The 15,434-nt window shown below is 34.0% G+C and overlaps 1 protein-coding gene across 3 annotated transcripts in view; it reads left to right on the forward strand.

Moving 5' to 3' along the window:
• LOC131063641 (serine/threonine-protein kinase BSK1) overlaps positions 1 to 15,434 on the forward strand; it is a 96,090-nt gene that overhangs the window by 71,785 nt on the left and 8,871 nt on the right. For all 3 annotated transcript variants that reach the window (XM_057997535.2, XM_057997536.2, XM_057997534.2), the window contains one exon: positions 13,929 to 14,096. In XM_057997535.2, the coding sequence (XP_057853518.1) occupies positions 13,929 to 14,096 (168 nt within the window). The remainder of the gene's footprint in view (positions 1 to 13,928; positions 14,097 to 15,434) is intronic.

Genomic DNA, 15,434 nt, shown 5'->3' on the forward strand with positions numbered 1-15,434 from the left:
AATCTTAAAAATACTTTCCAACCATTCTTGACTCATCACAAACCCTTGGCAATATATCAGGTCTTTGTCATATGATGTTTAATGCAAATGTTCTAGTGATTAACTGAAATAAAATCAGAACTGTCACAAACAGTCGTTCATAACTTTTGCAACATTAATCATGAAGCCAATCGCTCCGATCAGATTGGATATCGCTTAGTTACAGAACTTTTCCCCAATTTATAGCCAGATCCAATGGTTAAAACAAAAAGTTATGATGATTTTACCAAAACGGGTAACCCTTGGCAGGGTTTTGACAGTTTTTGGAAAAACAATCATATCTCACAAAATACATGTCATGTCCCTCTCATGATCATTTTTCTATATATAAAACCTAAATGAAATAATTATTATTAATTAATATAATATTTATTAATGAAAGATTAACTACAATTATTAAATACTTATTTATTTAATATCTAATATTATTATTTAATTAATATTCATTAATGATAATATTCTGAAATTATTCAAATAAGAATAAATCAATATTATGATAGACATTTTGTACACAACAACTAGAAGTTAAAATAGTTAGTTTTGCATCAATAAAGACTAGCATTAGGATCATTATAAAGATCTTATCGAAGAAAATTGTCTTAAAACTACTGGATTCTTCCTCAAGTGATCACACTGCCAACTTTTGACACGGGATGAAGATAACGATAGAGCCAGGTTCGAGCAGATTCCATAAGTCGATGGCCATGGTATACCACATTACCTTTATCAAACAAAGGGAAGATGCGATCCTATCAATACACCAAATGATAATTGATAACAGAAGAATGATAGCATATGGTGAAGAAGTTGAGGAAATACAACTTCAGAGATCCCAAGAACACTTACATGCAAATACCTATCGCAAGAAAAGAATGGAGACACATAAAGCAAACAAGCATAAATGCTCTGAAGAAGAAGATTATCATTCAGAAAGGGAATCAATTTATGAAAAAGTACAATACAATCCTTATAAAAGGATAATACCAACCCTAAAGAAACCCTAAAGGGATGTGTATTTAATAATTATTCTAATTATTAAATACCTACAATATTATTAAATGCCTAAGTTTAGCTTAAGCGTAGAGTTTAATAGACTAATAATTAAATAAATAATTATTAACTAATACAAGATAACTCTAACACCCCCCCTTAAGATGAACTTAGGGAGTAGCTAAAAAATTAAATGCATGAAGCAAAAAATGCAACTACATGATGAAGGCAAATTTGGGTCCTGGCAACAAGGCCTAATGAGGTACCCAATCACAACCAAATCTCTATGAACCGGAGAAATAGAGAAAACCACGTGGGAAAAAACTCTAGTCCAAAAAGAGATGGAAAAGCAAGAAAAACACCACTGAAACAGGAAATAGTTGCAAACATTGTCAAAGAGTAACTGCTGCTCTGAAGAACCTCCACTGAAATAAAACATGACCAGGTAGAGAAGACTGTAATCTGCATGAGTGCCCTCAAATGACACTACTCGAATCAGATGGCATGAGACACCAAAGCCTGAAGAGCTGATCAATCGAACCAAGGAAGCATTAGAACCAACAGGACAAACCTCCCCATAATGTTGAAAAAGGAGAGGGATAGGTACACTGAAAAGAACGGCCAACAAGAACTGCATGACGAAGAACCAGGAACATCGAAGGTGCAGAGAAAGTACATAGTGTCGTGGAAGGAACACTCACTTGACACAGCACGAGGCGAATGTCATAGAAGGAACACTCACTGGACAAAGGTAGATGGAAAACAAGGCAAACATCAACCTCCTCATGGCACTTTATAAGTAGTGCATGTACAATAAGGCACAAGATGTGCAAGATCCCAAGTAAACAATGCATGATGACACTTTATCTCAGTGTGTTTGCATAAATGAAGCTACAATGATAAGAAGACTGGAAATAGAAAGAAGAACCAAAACCGAGACATCCTACTCAGAGAAGAGATCCCAGGGCCTGAAACAACCAAGATATCCACCGGAGTGCTGAAAAGCAAAAAACTGAATAAAATATTCCTGGAGGAGAATCTCGAAAGAAAATTTATATGGCTGGACAGTGCACAGAACAATCTTTCCAACGATATAAAGTTTTCGAAAAATGAAGTTCGGATGCTCATTCTATGGCTCCCGGAGTGCAAAAAAGAGACCCCACTTTGATTGGAAAAAACACAGTCAAACAGCAAAATTGGAAATAAAATTCCAACACCACGAGGTTCGGCTCGGAACCAACTTTTCGACGCCTATTCGTTTTCGAAAAAACGATTCCGTTTGCCCAAGTTATGGCCAAAAGAAAAAAATCCCTCTTTTTGGGCATAAAAAGGGTAAAAAAAAAAGAAAAAAAGAATGGAGGCACATAAAGCAAAAAAACATAAATGCTCTGATACCATGAAGAAGTTGAAGAAATACAACTTCAGAGATCCCAAGAACACCTGCATGCAAATATCCGTCACAAGAGAAGAATGGAGGCACATAAAGCAAAAAAGCATAAATGCTCTGATACCATGAAGAAGTTGAGGAAATACAACTTCAGAGATCCCAAGAACACCTGCATGCTAATACCTATCACAAGAGAAGAATGGAGACACATAAAGCAAAAAAGCATAAATGCTCTGAAGAAGAAGATTATCATTCAGAAAGGGAATCAATTTATGAAAAAGTGCAATACAATCCTTATAAAAGGATAATACCAACCCTAAAGAAACCCTAAAGGGATAATGTGTATTTAATAATTAGAATAATTATTAAATAATTATTAAATACCTACAATATTATTAAATGCCTAAGTTTAGCTTAAGCGTAGAGTTTAATAGACTAATAATTAAATAAATAATTATTAGCTAATACAAGATAACTCTAACATATGGATATTGATCAATCAAGGCCTACGATTGAATAATGAATGTCGGAGACGATCCTATAGACAGCGATCAACATACAATTGAAGTGTGTTTTCCTTGGAGAAATACGATTACGATAAGGAGGATTTAACTAATTTTAAGTGGTCAAAGAGAACTAAGACAACAATTATGCAAGTTATATAATTAACTAATCATTGAAGAGCAATTAAGCCATTAATATAAGATGTGTCTCCTTAAGGGAAGACTACTTCAAAAGGACATGACCATTGGGAGTTGAGAATATAAAAGGAGGCTGAACACGTATGCTTAGGGGGAAAGTCTAATAATGTTTCGGAATGCAGAAAATTAGTAGTAATATTAATATAGACTGCAACACGTATGACAGTCATTCTTAAATATCTTATATAGTGGCAGACCAGATATGACGCATGATCAGATCTGTCTGCCCTTAACCCCACTAAATATAGTTATTGCTTTTTAGGTAGTGATGGTATCATTAATACATATTTGGTAATTGAAAGATACATAAATATTTGATAATATAATTCAATTCCTTTATTTATTTCTATTCAAGTCTGAAAAGGATAATAGATTTATCTATATAATAATTGTCAGCAAGATTGTCTAGATCAGATCAGAACTGTCATTAAGTTATTGGGAGTATTCCCTTCTTGGTGGCATGCACAGTGATGTGCTCAATATGATGAGTAAGATTGGAAGCGCCATAATGATCATATGCAGAATTTAGTAATAATATAAATATAGATATTAATATAATGGTTATAAATATAGATATTAATATAATATTAATAATTATAATTATTATAATATCTTTTAGAAACTGTTCTGCAGTAATGCAAAATAATTCATATAACTAGTTATTAATAAGTATGTAAATGTTTTATAATGAATCAGAATAAGATCAATTATCTAGTATGGTAAATTAGTGAGTTCTTGATAGACAAAGGAAAGAGAGAATATCACAGATTTGATTCACATTAAGATAGACTCGTCTCTTAATCAAGTTAGTTCAAGTCATAAGTACATAGAAATAGATTAATTATGGTTATAACAGGTCTAAACCTAGTAGGGGACATTACAATACATCATAAAAATGCACAAGAATGGAGTCATATGAAAGATATTACATTAATCTGTCCTCCAAAAACAATTACATGTTGAAATTACATCGTTTATGAGCCTCCATGGTTCTGTAACCAGTCACAGATCCTGCAAAACGTGACAGTCAAGAGGGTTTTCTTGAATATCTTTTACAACTTCCCTCAAAACTGATCACACACCCTTATTTTCGACCATAACATGACTCATAAATCATTTACAGCCTCCCCCAACTGTTGTTACTACCCCTAGGACCGAACTCTTTCCCTTTTGCACAAAGTTGTAATGTTGCAACTTGTGCATTTTTTTGCATTTTTTGACAAAACATAACCAAACTTTGCCAAATCACTAGGGACACTCTAAACATGCCAAAATGGACTTAATGAGACAAATTACAACTATTTCAATCCCTTTTGGATACCTTGCATACTTTGACCATCTTTGACTTTGTCAAGACCCTATAGGTCTATTTGAACAAAATGGCTCTTCAAGCCTTGCAAAATGATTTGTTTTGATCCAACTGGTCCTTAGGATCTTACATAACATCAATGGAACATTAAAAATAATAAAACATGCAACTTGACCTTATGAGGCATTTCAAAGGCTAGGTGCTCCACCATAATGTCTTAGGCGACCATACTTGGGGGTCATTTAATAATTAATATAACTTATATTAATTGTCTAAGTCGCTAATGACAAGTCTTCTAGAGGCAACTGATGGCTTTTTGGAGAGCATGGAGTGAATATATAAAGGGGGTCAATGCATTAAGAGAGATTATTCAATCATCTATCTATTATTGTTTTATGAGCTCTGCAAGTTCTGCTTCCTACAGGAGGAAACCCCTGTATCACAGGTTGGACATAGCCGCAGGCCTGAGCTAGGCAATTCACACAGCAATTACTTCAGTCTGTCCATACCATTATTAGCTGCAATTACAGTTTCAGTTTAGAAGAAGGAAGAATCAGAAATAAGTTCCAACTCATCCAGATTGAAGGGGATTTGAGGGTACAATTCAGACGCTTTCCTCAAACCAGAATTTCAATCCCATAAACTCAGTGAATCACAGCATATTGGAAGGTCTGGAAAAGCTTAGACAGCAGTCTGAAATCTGCATCAAATCGTCTGAGAGAAGTCCCACATTGAGTTCAAACCTAGTATGTAAAATCTCTGTTTTGTTCAATGATAGAACTCAGAAATTCTTAGTTTCCTATGAGGTTCATTTTGTATTCTGGCTGTATGTATTTCTGCTTTTGCATGCACAATCAATTTTTACCATGGAACATATTTGATGCATTAAACAAAACAAAACTGTCAACTTTATCAAGAATCAGTGGTTAGAATATTTCAGTTGTATCAAAGCCACCACTACGCCAAAAGCCCGAACTTGTGGTGAATGGTGCCCAGTGGCATTAAGAGTGGGGAATCTGTCCCACCAGAGTGCCAGCATAGGTCAGCCCCCTCATGGAAACGTGACTTCTCGACCGTGGGTGGGTCCTAGCCATGGGTACATGTCCAACGAGAATTTGCACCACCGCAACATTTAGGCTAGGACATCACAGCCCACCATGCTCTGTAGGGCTCAACCTCGAGAACTCGGCTCTGATACCAAGCAAGGCCACCACTGCACCAAAAGCTCAGACTTGTGGTGAATGGCGCCCAGTGGCGTTAAGAGTGGGGTTTTTGTCTCACTAGAGTGTCAGCGCAGGTTAGCCCCCTTATGGACACATGGCTGCCTAATTGTGGGTGGGTCCTAGCACTGGGTACATGCCCAACAGGAATCCGCACCACCGCAACATTTAGGCTAGGACATCACATAGATGGATGGACAAATAGAAGGAATCAAATCTTGATCAACTCCCTTTTCTTTGGTAATATTGGCACACTATTTTTGAAATTTGTGGATTCATTAGATATAATCAAATTTGTAGTTGCATTGTTTGAGATGTTTGACCTAGTGGTTATAAATTTAAGGCCATAAAATGTGGTTCAATTTATTATAGATGATGCTACTGCTTGTGTTGCTACTAGGAGATTCCTGACAAACAAATATCCCTCATGTTTTTTTACCTAATGTGCAACACATTGTCTTCATCTAACCCTAGAGGACATTGAAAAATTTGATTAGGTTAAGGAGGTATTGCATAAGGCTTGCATAGTTACCAAATTTATCTATAATCACACAAGAGTTTTGTATGATGTGCTCTTTCAGGCAAGGCAAGGACCTAGTTCAACGAGGGGTGACAAGATTAGCAACATACTTCCTTGCACTACAAACTCTTTGTCAACAAAAAATGAATTTGAAACGAATGTTTGTTTCAAACAAGTGGAGTGTGACTTCACAAATCAAATAAATAGCATGGTAGTGGTAGAGTACATGTATTATACTAGTTATTAAAATAATATTATAATATTGCTATAATGGTCATCTTAGTTATTTAGTTAGTATTTAGAAACTTCCTTTTATGTCTTTCATCTTTAGCTAGATTTAGGAAGTTTCCTTTTTGTCTTTTGTGTTTCTATTCTTGATCATTTCCATTATGGAAAGATCGTCTTGTAATTTTCTATATAAGGAATACCTCTCTCCTTAATTAATTACAACATTTAAATATCATTTCATGGTATCGAAGCTTAGGTTTTCTTTTGGTCGTTTTTTAGTAATTTCCACAAAAATTCATGGAAGGGTTTTTCTTGATTTTTTCCACAAAAATCAGAGAGTTTTTATTTCTGTTTACTACTCGTGATGGTCGCGAGTAAAGTTTTTGAATAGATTGAGGAGTTTTGTACGATTTTCTCCTTAAAAATTGTGGATGGGCAAATCATGGAGGGTTTTGCACTATTTTCTCTTCAAAAATCGTGGTTTCTTTGTTTGATTTTTGCATGATTTTTTCACATAAAAACCATGGGTTCTTTCTTTGTTGGAGGGTTTTTTTGATTTTTTGCATAAAAATCATGAAGGGTGTTGTTGTTTTATGAGTTTTTAGATTTTTTTCCAAAAAAAATCATGATGGGTTTTTTGCGCATTTTTTTCATACAAAAATCATGGGTTTTGAGAAGCTGATCTTGGTGTCTTTGGATAAAGGAAGGGATGACTTTGTTACCCAATATCATGTTGGAAGGATTGTGGTAGAAGGATTATAGTAAACTTGGTCATATTCAGAAGTTCTGTGTAACTAGGGAGGGTCTCAGCAGTAGGCTCACGTCGTAGAGCGTTCTAAGGAGAAGTGGGTAGCCTTGGGCACCCTTCTATGTTAAGTCTTTTGTAGGGTAGTTAGTAGGATGACCATTAAGGGGGGGTATTAAAATAATATTGTGATATTGCTATAATGGTCATATTAGTCATTTAGTTAGTATTTAGAAACTTCCTTTTATGCCTTTCATCTTTAGTTAGTTTTAGACAGTTTCCTTTTTGTCTTTCGTGTTTCTATTTTCAATTATTTCCATTATGGAAAGATTGTCTTGTAATTTTCTATATAAGGAGTATTCCTCTCCCTAATTAATTATTTCACTAGTTTTGGGATGTGGCTAAAAAGTTGTATAATTTTTAGAGCATCTAGTAAAAGTCTTGAGAGTAGTGGATGAGGCCAAGTAGGTGATGAAGGGTAGAATGGAAAATAGCATATATGCCGTTATGGGACATAATAAATAGAAGATGGGATTGACAGATGCACTCTCCTCTCCATGTTGTAGGATACTATCTCAATTCGATGTTGTTCTATAATGCTTCATTTAGACATCATAATGCTTAGATCACACACGACTTGTTCATATTCATGGAGAAAATGTTTCCTACCATAGAACAATTGCATTCAACTATGGGAGGGTTGCCGATGTACAAATTAGCACGGAGTTTTCTCTCATCAAAGGCTGTCATGGAAGGTAGGAAGACCTTTCAATCAGGTAGACTCTATAAATTTTTCACAGTTTCTATTTTGTGGACATGATTAGTAAATATGTTAAGATTTTAAGATATTCTTACATGATAACATCTCCATACAATGTTTTTTCAGCTCAATGGTGGGATTTTTTGGTTACGAAACCAAAAGTCTTAGATTGATGGTGAAACACATTTTGAGTCAGCCATGCAGTTCATCCGGTTGTGAACATATTTGAAGTGTTTTTGAACACATTCATTCCAAGAAATGCAACTATCTAACAAAACAACAAATGGATGACTTGGTGTTTGTTCACCACAACTTCCACTTGAAGTTAAAGAAAGCTCAAAGTTAGACTTTTAATTAACTTGTAGTCGGTTGAAATTGTATTCATTATTTTTTCACTTGAAAGGCAAAGACTAATTTCTACATGGATATAATCAGGTACTATTGACAATGATGAGCCAATTGACCATGATGAGGTTGATCCAAAGTTTGAGTGGATTGTTGCTGATGATGAATTTCTTGAGCTTGAGGATATTGAGATCCTAATGGAGGCCAACTAGGATACTCATGATATCAAACAATTTAGGAGAGGCTCTTACCTATAAGTTTCCATCATCGGGACCTCTTCCCTCTAGCGTAGCTCTATTAGTAGTAGCAAGTCATTGGCTACATTTTTTTTGGAACTTTGTACTTAGTTTATAGGTTGACTTTGTCCAAAGATAAAAACTATATTATAATTGACATATGGGGAACTATCACCATCTAGTCATTATTTATGCACTATGAAGCAAAGAGGCAATAGTTTGGAAAAAATCGCGATTAATCACGTATGATCAGGGATCGCGAGGGCAACCGTTTTTTTCCCCAAAATAATCGCGATTCGCAATAAAATTGTTGACCATCTGATGGTCAATGATTTTTTCGTGTTTAAATCACGATAGAATCGCGTTATAGTTGTCCAAAATCACCAAAAAAAAGTCATTGCAAAGTCTCTAGAAAAAAACCAGCGGAACCCTAAAAAATTCGCTGGAGTAGGGTTTAAAAAATGATGGTGGCGATTGAAGGTCGATGTCACAGATGAACTGGCTGTAAACTGCGCATTCAAACAATTCAAATACCGCTGCTGCAGATGTGTTTGACTCCCTAGACCTGCCGGGCGCGTTCTTCTCCCCAACGTTTTCGTGAAACATGAGGATCACTGCCCTGCAACTTCACTATAACATTCTATTAACTTTAGGTTTTGTTTTTAAGTTGCATTTTTTAAATAAAATTTATTTATATTTTGTTTCAAACGATTTTATTTTATTTTGTTTTTATTCAAAATGTAAATTTCAATATGTTATTTATATATTTATATTTTAATGAATACGTTTTTTAATAGGATAAAATATTTAAAATTAAATATTTAATTATAATACATTTATCATTTAATATATAAAATCTAACATATTTATTATTTATATATTAATTATATTTACATTAAAATTTTAAACATATTTATATTACAATGTTACTAAATTTATTATAATATATTAAAATTTTACATAAAATTATTTTATTTATTTTGATTTATTACTTATATTTAAAAAAAATCAAATTTATATTGACAAATTTAATCACTAGTTTTAATGATTTTTTTTCCTTTGTGACATAGAATATAATCTATCTTTATAATAATATGTTTTAATATAATATTATATATACTATTATAATAATACTATATATTATTATATTGTAATAATAATTTTTTAATATATTATAATATATAATATAATAATATTATAATAATATATTCATATAATATTATAATTATATTATAGTATTATAGTTATATCATTATAATATAATTAAATAATAGTAATAAATTATTATAATTTTTTTTTTACATCCGATTTTTTATACTCTTGGTTTGCTGATTTTTTCCCCAAAAGATTAAAGCTTCTTTGATTGTAATATTACTATAATATTAGATAAATTATAATTTTTTAAATATTTTAAGATATATCATTGTATTATATTATAATTTATTTAATATTGCTAAATTAGATATTACAGTAATATATCTTAAAATAAATAAATATTATTAAACGAGCTAGGACATAGTCTCACCCAAGAGCTTCATCATCAAGGCTTCCTACCCTCTAGCATGTCATTGGCTACATTTGAATTTTTGGAAGGTTAACTTTGTACAATGTCAAACTATTTTGTAATAGATATTTTGACAATTGACACGATCTACATATTATTTATTTTGTGGTATGTTTTGTGCAATGTTGTTAGCGATGTGAGTATAAACAACAAAAATCTATTTTCAACAATTCATGTGTTGAAGTCTCTATTTTAATTGTTTACAATATCTCTATGCTATGGAAATACCCTTAAATATATTAAAAAAGTAGTTTTTGATTGTTTTGTGCAATTTTCTACATTTTTTTGTATATCCGATTTTTTGCCGATTTTTTCAAAAAATCTTATACTTTTGTTTTGTCGATTAATTCCCCAAACTATTAATGCTACTATTCTATGAAGTAAGTTTTGTGCAATGCAATGTAATTTGTGATACGAGTATACACAACAAAAATCTTTTTATGCTGCTATGGTTGTGACTACATTGTTTAAGTGAGAAGTCAATTTTGTACTTTTCTGAAGAACCATCTGATTTATATTTAACCTTGGAAACCCAATTACAACCAATGGGCTTCTTCCCCCATGATAATTTAGATAGCCCAGCTCCTATTTTGTATCAAGTTCTCATATCCTACCTTCATGGTAGCATCCCATTTAGAATTTTTTTTTGACTTAATCCTATTTGCAAAATGCAAATGCTTGGAAAATAGCAAAGGAGCAAAATTTACTTGGTGCTTCCCTGATTGTGTAGATCAACCTTAATTGTTTTGGTAGTTCATCCTCTGGAACATCTTACCATGGCTCTAGTTGAATAAGCATTAATCAAGAAGTTTCTATAAATTTGATTCTATGCGAATTTCAAGACAGTGATCATAAAGAGTGTCGAGGTGATGTTTATAGATCACTTTCGTTCCTTTGTTGTGTTATCAGGTGCACATCCAATCCAAATGGTGGTGCCTCCACATGTTTGTTGTGTACTACATTTTATATCTCGTTGAGGATGAAACCCATCCTTAACAACCTTGGTGCTCATCCTCACTAGTAGGTGGGTCTTTTGGTGTAGTGGCACATCACAATGGTGTTAGAGTTGAAGTCTTGAGGTCAAGCCCTTTAGCGCATGGCGGGAAGCCCTGATAGGCATTCCTTCATCATGTCGATGGGTGTGCATTTGATCCGAATGGTGTGGCCTTCACATGTTTGTTGTGTACTACATTGTGGACCCTTTGGAGGAAAAACCCCTCTTAACACCCTTGGTGCTTGTTGTCACCACTAGGCCAGTATTTTGGCATAGTGGCACATCATACAATGCCATACTATGTTCCATACAATTCAAAAAATTTATAATTCACACCAAGATTAACATTTTGTATCCACTAGGGAGGTTGATTCCATTGATTTGATTCTTAAAACTGGCTTGTCTTAAGATTTGATGAAGATTATCTTCCAAGATAACCTAAGGGATGGTTGTTACTGGGAGATCCTGTTTAAAACACATCTGTCTCTTAATCAATTCAGAAAGTTTTTTGATTTATAATCTAGTTGAAGCTCAAGAGAAGAGGGCTTAAATGGAAGCTTAAATGTTTCAGCCACAAATGGGTAAGTAATGCATGAACATCATGTCTTGTAATATGCAACAACCTACTAGACAATAATAACATTTTTGCTTAGCAAGAAAGTCCTTATAAAGTTATGTGAAAAAATTATCTAGTAAAAAACCATACAAACTCAAATTTAAGATCAATGTTGCTCTTCAAAAATAGATTAACTTCATAATTTAGAGAAACGTACCAAATGGATAGCCAGAATTCCAATATATGCAACAGATTTTCTTACCAGAAGGGATGTTTGGGACCAATTGCATTAAAACTCTTCAATTAGTGGTGTTCCAAATCTCCTTCCATTGTGACTTGATATCCCACTGATATTGTATTCCTGCAATCAGAAGGTTCATTGATCTCAAAAATAGTTGAATGAATGCAAGAATTTAACCAGAGTATAGTGCCAATTTTAATTCATTTTTGCATTAATGCAAAACATTTTTCTTTTGTGATCACAGATCTCACATGGATCTGAAATAAATGTTCTGGATCAAAACAAAACTATATATTCAGAAGAGGTAGTTTTAAAAGTTGTAATTCAGAATCCTGTTAAAATGCAGAAACCTAAGGCTATGAGTTAGTTGTTATCTAAGTTTAGATGAATTTGATCTGCACATAAATATTGCTTTTTGCAGTCTTAAGCATTTGCACGCAAACACACAAACAAACAATTTGATTTAATAGAATAAATAAAAAGACACCAAAATTTTACTCATATTATGTAAGAAGGGAAATGATATATGTTAATATTACTGTTGAGAGTCTAAATAAATAGTACACACATCTCCTTCGAAGGTAAAGGGAAAGGAATTATATAAACTCGCAGATTAGCCAGAAAATTTTCTTAGTTTACCTAACCCCTTTCAGTTGATATGGGACATTACATTTTGCATATATACTATTGTTTCAATTTTGAATTTCCCTGAGGTCTTTTATTTCTGACAAAGTGAGTAAATATGGTCTTACCCATCTATGTAAACCCACAAGGAGTATTGACATTTGCATCTAATATTGATATCTTGACTAGTAGTACACATTTTAAATAGGAATGTTGGATATACAGATATTATATTGAGGAGAAACGTACTGCATAGTTTGCATTGATAAGACCAAATTCCATCAGTTCATTCTTACAAATGTGTAATGGCACACATTTGTATAACTAGACCCCTGGTACTGGTCCGGTACGGTCCGGGTTCAGGGTTCGGGTCCAGTTCGCCTGTGGTTTGGACAGGGTTCGTGGTTCACAGGCCTGGTTCGAACCAGGGAGAACCCAAGAGGACCCAGGGTCGAACCCAAGAGGACCCAAGTCGAACCCTCTGTCTGACAGCCCAAAAATGGATTTTTTTTTTTACAAATTTTATTTATTTTTGAATTCCACCACATAAAATATTAAAATGACCCTATGTCTCAAGCCACACACCTATGCATCGTACAACCAAGAGAGAAGCACAGGTCTGTATGAAAGAACAAGTCAGAAAACACAATTCCTGTATGAGAGAATGCACCTTGATCAGAATTTTGATTTCTTTGGCCTTGTTCCTGACGTCTTAAAAAAGCAGAAAATTGATGCACGCCATGGAGTTCCGTGTGGGTTTGAAGGTTGTAATTTGGTGTTGGCCCCGAGACCCCGGGACCCTGCGAGGGGCGCTGCCCCTCGACCCCGCAAGGGGCTCTGCCCCTTGACTCCGCTGGGGGCGCTGCCCCCAGACCCCTGCAAGGGGCGCTGTCCCTTGACCCTGTTGGGGGCGTTGCCCCAAACCCCCATTAGAGAATCCATTTGATGATCAAACTTTAAATTGTTGAAAGTTGAAACAATGATACTTGAATTTTTTATCATTTTGATATTAAACTTGATGTATATGATGCTGTTATGGTATGATCATGATGCTATGATTACAAGTTTATGTTGGTTTTGTGTTTATATGATGCTATGTGACATGCTAATCTTAATTCATGCTTATAGGCTACATATATATATAATTTACATGTTTTTGTACTAACGAATCCAAACCCCTTTTCAAAATTTTGCCGTACCGGCGTACTGGGTTCTTCGAACCCGAACCGGTAACTTAGTTGTATATGAATATCTAATTCCAACTTCTAGTATATTGTGGAATGCACAAAATATTCTATGAATTTTACATGTTCTCATAGGCATGCTTGTTACTTAGTATCCATTATGACAATTTTCATGTTCATGATCTCAAAAGGTTATAATCACCAGTGTAACTTAACGATAGATATTGAAATTATAAAAGATAAGTCATCTGGTTTTAGTCTCACAACAAAATTGCACTTTTCTAGGTATCATCTCATGTTATGATGGGTATTTCAAAAAAAGAGGAAACGCCACCTCCTCCACCACTTCCACCACTTTCTCAGTTGGGTGAGGCATGTGCAAGAATGGATCTAACTGCAATGCACCAAATAATGGTCATGATACATTATAAGGATGATGAGGGTACTAATGAGGTGCGTTATTCTTTCTATTTCATATTTGCTTTAGTAAAATTCTGTATTATGTTTACTTCTTAATTTCTAGACTAAACACAAATGTTGTTTATGAACATCTGTCAGTACTATAACTGGCCCACATGAATTATTAAAATCAGAAAACTAAAGTAAAATTTAATTGCAAATTTCAGTGGCGTAGAAAGCAGTTTCCAAATCCTCTTGCTTATTCCTCATAGCTTGTGTATAAAAGTTATTTGAACTTAGATGCATGGCTACCTTTGGAACAGGAAAGGAAGGGAATCATCCAGCATGGAAGCATTTGTTTCTACATCGTTCTTATAACTAGGAGGGAGTCACTTTCTTCAAGGAAATTTAAATTCTTCTTGTGAGGAAACTGAGACCAAGGACAAAAGCCATTGCTATTTATCTGTAAACTGATTGAGATATTAGTAGAGTTACAGTAATTGTATTTCTTACTATAGCTTTTCTATAAACACTTTAAAGAATTCTGTTAAAGTGCAAATTCAACCACGGACACAGTCCAACCATCAATTGCATTATGCAAATACATAAGGAAAAAAACAAGAGTATTATGCAAATACCTAAAGAAGTACACAAGAGTAATAGAAACACAAAAATAATGTGTGTCAGTGACTGTAAACATACGAGATACCCAGGAGGAGATACTCCAGCAAGAGTGAGCATTTAGCTCCTCATTCCACTATGCACCAGTCATTAATACATGCAGTAAGTTGACAACATGCCAAACCAAACCTTCAACATGTTTACAAGCTTGTAGAACTTGCAATGGTATCTCTCTAGTTACAAAACCCTACAAATTGAGTATAACATGTACATAACAAGAGATATAATTGTTGCACTATGTGCATTGTGTACCATAGTGTATTATAATTATATACCTCCAATGTCTCTTGAGGCTCAAAAATACTCTTTCCAACACTTGAAAGATGAAATGGATTAATCTAAACCTGAACATTTCTTTTCTTGTTTGATTTGTGGCAAAGTTGGCACTTTTGCTAGGGGGTACTTTGGAAATTGCTGCAGCATTGATGGTTCGGTATGTGACAAAATTTAAAGACCTTAGTCAATGGTATTTTTGTTGCCTGTGGAAACCAACAAATTTTTTATGATTTATAAATTACTTCATTTTGATGCCTTCACACCTATCCTGTTTCAACCTTGGGATGCACTAGATCATCCCAAAGTGCTAATTAACCTATATAGAAACATATGAACCCCTGGTAGTGGTGAACTGTGATATGCTTTTGAAGTAAGTTACAACTCATACAAAATATGAACCCTTAACATTGGTGAAATTTGATCTCCTTTGAAGTT

Source organism: Cryptomeria japonica, chromosome 4 (assembly GCF_030272615.1).
Source record: "Cryptomeria japonica chromosome 4, Sugi_1.0, whole genome shotgun sequence".
NCBI lineage: Eukaryota > Viridiplantae > Streptophyta > Pinopsida > Cupressales > Cupressaceae > Cryptomeria > Cryptomeria japonica.